Genomic DNA, 6,145 nt, shown 5'->3' on the forward strand with positions numbered 1-6,145 from the left:
GTTGAACTTGACAGCTGTCATATAGTGTGGTCGTGCCAGAAAGTACTTATCTAGCACGACTACAACCCATGTCAAAACTCCGAAACCATTCGGGTATTTTTTTTAAAAGTACGTACAAAAAAGTACATTTTTTTTCGTGAATTTGTACTGCAACAGAAATTTAAAATCTCATTAAATATAGTGTGGTCGTGCCAGGGAGTACCTACCTAGCACGACCACGGCCCCTATGTCGAAACTCCAAGACCATAAAGGTACATTTTTTCAAACGTAGGTACAAAAAAGTACATTTTTTTTCGTGAATTTGTACCGCAACAGAATTAATAAAATCATCCGTGGTCGTGCTGTATAGTATCACACAAATAATGTGAAGTAATAAGATACTAGTTAATTTTATCCTTATGGTAAGCGACAAAGTGGTAAATTTTATTCACAAGTATTAAATAACGCGCACACAGCCTGTACCTATTTAATAGTACATTACGATACAAGTGCGAAAAAGAGGAAGTTTGGTACTTTTTTACGCACTAGTGCGGGAAATGGTGAAAGTCGAAACTTCGAAGGGTCACTGTACTGAAAAACGTCGTACGATACACGTGCGAAAAGGAAATTCGAAACTAGCAGGGCAATCATGGTCGCGCAATAAATGATAAAACATCGGGCCGTCCCTATCGCACTTACTAATAGTGCGATAGGGACGGCCTGATGTTTTATCATTTACGGCGCGACCATAATTGTCCGCCTGGCGATTTAAAACACTCCCTTCGGTCGTGTTTTAATTTATCGCCACTCTTTTCGGACTACCGCTTTTCCACACTTGTATCGTAATGTACCTACTATTATGACATTTATGACATGGGATTTCAAGTTTTCAGTGAAAAACAATGAAATAATGTAATTACTGTTATTAGACATAATTATGTGTATTAGATATATAAAAATGGTGGAAGAAATATATTTATTACTTTGTTACTTTTGACTTTTATTTTATTGGATAAAAAAAACGACAAATATAAATGCAATTATTTAATAATTATTATTTCAATTAATCAAATACAATTATCAATTATTATGATCACAGTGATTCGTTACGAACTATAAACGACCAGACGTCACAATCATAATTGAAAATATTATTTAGATTTAAAATTATGTTTTTAAACATTGATATTTCACCCAACCTTTATTATTTAACTTTATAAAGCCAATGACTATATTCTTATTCATTTTTTAATCCTTATTACACCATAAAAGCTTTATACTTATGCCTGAATAAAAAAAAACATATTCATAGACAAACCTAAGCATCTTCATCATTCCCGCTATCATTTGACACTTCACCATCGCCTATAAAAACCTCTTCAGCGGCCATATTTGGCATTTTCAAATTATGAACTTGCAACACCGATGCCATAGCCATACCAGTGCCAAAACTATACTCTATGGGCTTCAGACTCTCGTCTACAATGTCTATGGACACACGTTTGACGGGATGATTTTTTTTCCTGGTAACCCTGTGCCTTCTCATATCTTTTAGTAACGCCATCTGGTATTCGTGATTGTAATCGCTCTCAGATGAGGACAGTTCCAAATCTTTCTTTGTGAATTTTATTTGATTGTCTTGGTTTACAGTTTTATTGATAGCTTTACTGACAGTATTATTGACGGTTTGGTTGAGAGATCCTTCGGATTCTTTGTCAGATGAGAAGCTTGATTCGGGTTTTGGATGTAGTTTATTGATAGCTTCGTTGATCGTTTTATTGACAGCGTTATTGACAGTATTATTGAACGCTTGACTGTATTCAGTCTCTATGTCAGAACAGACTGATCCTTTTGGTTCGCTTTTATTCCATTTTGTGAGTATCAATTCTTTATTCTTACTACAAATGCTTATAATTTTATTTTTAGCGCTTAATTTAGCATTCGCTTCTAAACTATCTTTAATTTCAGATTCGCTTTCATATTTATTTACATTAAACTTATATTTCCTTTTGCGTTTTATCTTAGAGCCTATTTTATAATCTTTGAATAGTCTGTCTTTATTACTGTCTTTGAGTATTTTCTTTATAAATCCCTTTTTGTCTATATAGTCCTCCATTTTCATTTGTCTTGGAAATTCAGGGACAACTTTCAATTCCGGCATAGTTTTGACTAAAGCTTGCCTCTCTCTTTCTCTCATAACGTCTTCCCTTTTCACTAGTTTCCTCTTCAATTCATTAAGCATAAACTTCGTTGCTTCTCTCTCTTTCTTACCCGGCGCTGTGGTCACATCAGCAACATCTTCCCTTTCATCATCCTCCTCAGTTTTGAGTAAATAAAATACTTCATCTTTAACTTCAAGTGGTTTATCTTCTATTTTCAAAATTACTTCCTCTTCTGATTCTCTTTCTATCTCCCTTTCTTCTTCAACATTAAATTTTCTTTGTAATTTCTTCAACCTAATTTGTGATGCTTGTATAGTGTTTAAACACTTAGCTAATTCATCAATAAGATTATCAATATCTTCATTAAGCACATCTAAATTTAGCTCCTGGTTATTAATAGCGCATGAATCTAAGAACATGTCTAAATTTGTACACTTTTCTAGTGCCATTTTCAAATCTAGACAAGTCCTAGCAACTCCGCTATGTACCTCAGAGTACAACCACCTATCGTTGACAGGGAAGCTTTTTCTTTCGACATCCTTGCTTCCATAATTCTTGAAAATTCTATACATTCTATCTAAAGCTTCGAAGCTTTCTTGGAATTCTTCCAGGAGGTGTTGTAAAGTACAGTGTGTATCCAGTGTAGTCGTTCGTTATGGTTTTTATAGACGTGTTGAGTGTGTAAAGGCTGTGTAAAGTGTGCCATAGCGATGTGCTTTAGCAGAGTGGATTGGACCACTAGGAACGCGTGGTGGATTTTCTGTAATCGAAAAACGGACTGATAAATGGTATGGCTATGGTCATTTATGCACAATCAAGTGTAAAAATATGGGTGTACACATCTTACTCAAAAATATGTCCTATAGCATCTTAGTCCGGTGTAATAAGAGCGTAGTACCATATTTATGAGACGATTATTTCGATACGTATTTTTGCACTTGACTGCACATTTGTTTTTTTTTTCGCCAAAACAAAGTTTAACGGCGAGGTTATGGTTATAAGTACTTATAACTATAACTCTTAACTTCGTGTAACTGAATCATCGTGAATTTGCTAATTTTTATTTACAATAAAATGTAATTTCAATTACAGCAGTACTCGAAATTTGTACAAAAATTGAGGAAAAAGTTAAACTTGTTTTTATTATTCCTATTTTGTTACCAAGATTTTTTTGTTGAATTAAGATTTTTGATTTTTAATTAGTTAGTCACTGAAGACATTTTTGGATTACACAAAGGACGACTTAAAACATTAAGTAACTTACCTGCACCGGATCGGACGCATCAGGCAGCTCGGTCCAAGCTACGTCATCCCTTAGCCACGGCGCGTTGCCTAGCAACGCGACGGACGCGCGCGACATCAGCGTCGCCAGCGCCGCTTGTTGTCGACAGAGCAGCTCGTGTGTCGCTTGCAGCGCTTGCGACACTGTACCCCTGTTATTAAAATAGTTATTTGTTATACAAGTGGGCAAAGTTGTATTTTAACGCCGAGTGTGGAATTGAAAACGAGCAAGTGAAAGGATTCTATAGTTGAACCACGAGCGAAGCGAGTGGTTCGAGAATAGAATCCTGAACTTGCGAGTTTTTTAACACACGAGAAGTAAAATACATTTGCACCCGAGTGTAACACAAAACTTTTCCCCTCACTATAGCGAGGAAACTACAACGCAAAAAATGCGTTTATCACTGCTTCCAGTAGTTCCACAGGTGGTAAATCAACTTTATTACTAGATTCACCTACTTTTATCAATTTTAAAGCAGTTAGACTTTATTCAAGGTCAAATTACTTTACCCACTAGTGGATAAAATGCGTTTTTACCCGCTGGTATTAAAGGACAAAACAAGTGTTTCCGAGCTAGTGAGGGGAAAAGATCTTTATAAAACTACTCTTTTTGGCCGTCATAATGTCCACTGAATCTCGCGGCCACAGCCCAATATTTGTATACATATGCTTTCATTATGCTGCTACGCAATGCTGGAATAATATTCCACCGCTGCCCATACAGTGGGAAAAATTTGAAATTAAAAAGTGTCGGAACAATAGGCCTCCACACATCTAAACAATACTTACAGTGTGTTATGACAAGCGTTATCTCTCACACACGCTTGCGCCCGCCGCGCCAGTGCTAGGTACCGCCGCATGACGTCACAGAGTGCGGGTAACCGCGATGCGGTGCGGGCGCGGTACCGCAGGTAGCCGCGGGCGAGAACGCCGCATGCTAGGCTGGCGGCTAGGCGGCTTAACGCGCCGCGGGATAACCTGAAGAAACAGTAGAAAATTAGACATCTAGCGTCAAGAAATGGATTCAGTAGTACCGCTACTTAACACTAGGTGTCACGAATGTTGCGTGTTGAGTGTGTAATATAGAATAGTACGTCCGATATCTGATCGGATAATGTAAAAATCGCTCTTAAATTTGGTGACCCGCTGCGTTTATTTGCCCGCGGTCGCCCATACCTGAGAGCCTAGAGTCATCTCTCACTATAGTCATCTCTCTCAGTTGCTACACCTACAAGTCAGAGGAACAGAGATAGCTACACTCAACTTTTCGGAGACCACACTTGAGGGCTAGGTAGGCTATTTATAATACATAGCTATCATCGTTTAACAATTCCAATCCACAAACAACCAAATAATACATCTAGTCAAAACAGATACTTTCGATATGCTGCCGGGCGATGCTGGAATAATACTCCGCCACCGCAGCCTGAGAGAGAGAGAGAGAGAGAACTATAGCACCTACAAGGAGGAGGCACAGAGATAGCTACACTCACGTTCTGGGAGGGAAGGCGAGCACACAAGCGCTGATACGTGCACCACCCCCACCCGCCGCCGCCCGCAGTCGCCCACACCTGAGACACTATAGTCCTCTCTCTCAGTTGCTAAACCTACAAGAATGAGGAACAGAGACAGCTGCACTCACGTTCTGTGAGACCACGATTGAGAAAAGACTTTTCAGCTGCTATTACTGCATATTCCATATATGTATTTATAATACAAAACTATCATCTTTAACCGACTACATCCAGAAACGACCAAATAATACATTAGTCAAAACAGATACTTTCGATATGCTGCCGAGCGATGCTGGAATAATACACCACCACCGCAGCCTGAGAGAGAGAGGACTATAGCACCTACAAGGAGGAGGGACAGAGATAGCTACACTCACGTTCTGGGAGGGAAGGCGAGCACACAAGCGCTGATGGCTAGTAACGCCGCGCCCCGCTCCCCGCGCGTGCACCACCCCCACCCGCCGCCGCCCGCAGTCGCCAACACCTGAAAGAGAAGAGACTGTAGTGTGTGTGTATGTAGCACACCTTACCCACACACGTGCATATCTTATTTCCTGCCTGCCGCACTGGCAGGGTCGCCATGTGTGTCGCTTAACTTCAAACTTGGGTAAATCCATTCTGCTTTAAGGTTGATTATATAAAAAATATATAATATTGATCTGAAAGATAATCAACCTTAAAGCAGAATGGATTTACCCAAGTTTGAGGTTAAGCGACACATGTGATGTGTAAAGTAATTGACAACTGCTTCGGATGGAAAATAAAAAAAATAAAAATGTACCTACAATGTATATACGAAAGCGAGACGTAGTTTAAAAAACATCGAAAATCAGAAAAATCTCTTCTGCTTGGCAAAATGGCTTAATGAAAGAAAATAAGAAATTAAATTCAAACCAAAATGATAGACAAATTATTAATAATTACAGCTAATTGGCCTCCTATTTCTATTGTTTCTGCTAACATGTTTCATGTGCTGTTGGTTTTCCAATAAATAAATAATAATGAGGCTCTTTAGTTATTATAAATAATATAAAACTGTACCTTTTCAGGAGGCGGGCATTCTTGCTCAACAGTGGCACTGTCTTCTCGGAAAAGCAGCCCACTCTCTAGTATACATATGATGTGCTCACGGCTATACAATAACTGTAACAGAAAATTAATCTTATGGGACAAAATTTAATATAATAGCTAAAATCACCGTCAATAAAA

The 6,145-nt window shown here is 38.5% G+C and overlaps 1 protein-coding gene across 1 annotated transcript; it reads right to left on the reverse strand.

Annotated features, from left to right (window-relative positions):
- Window positions 1-2,699: 2,699 nt before the first annotated feature.
- LOC125240142 lies at window positions 2,700-5,899 on the reverse strand. Its single transcript, XM_048147988.1, has 5 exons — window positions 5,861-5,899; window positions 5,314-5,420; window positions 4,212-4,400; window positions 3,406-3,574; window positions 2,700-2,901 (listed from the first exon to the last, which is right to left on the reverse strand). The coding sequence occupies exons 1-5, from the start codon at window positions 5,897-5,899 to the stop codon at window positions 2,719-2,721; spliced, it is 687 nt and encodes a 228-aa protein (XP_048003945.1). The 3' UTR covers window positions 2,700-2,718.
- Between the last annotated feature and the right edge of the window lie 246 nt (window positions 5,900-6,145).

Source organism: Leguminivora glycinivorella, chromosome 26 (assembly GCF_023078275.1).
Source record: "Leguminivora glycinivorella isolate SPB_JAAS2020 chromosome 26, LegGlyc_1.1, whole genome shotgun sequence".
Lineage (NCBI taxonomy): Eukaryota > Metazoa > Arthropoda > Insecta > Lepidoptera > Tortricidae > Leguminivora > Leguminivora glycinivorella.

Coding starts and splice junctions, on each gene's coding strand:
- LOC125240142 (XM_048147988.1), bottom strand. CDS start 5,899: ATGTTAGCAGAAACAATAGAAATAGGAGGCCAATTAGCT. Junction 5,421..5,860: donor AAATAGGAGGCCAATTAGCT/GTAATTATTAAT, acceptor CTTCTCTTTCAG/GTGTTGGCGACTGCGGGCGG. Junction 3,575..4,211: donor AACGCTTGTCATAACACACT/GTAAGTATTGTT, acceptor TTTTAATAACAG/GGGTACAGTGTCGCAAGCGC.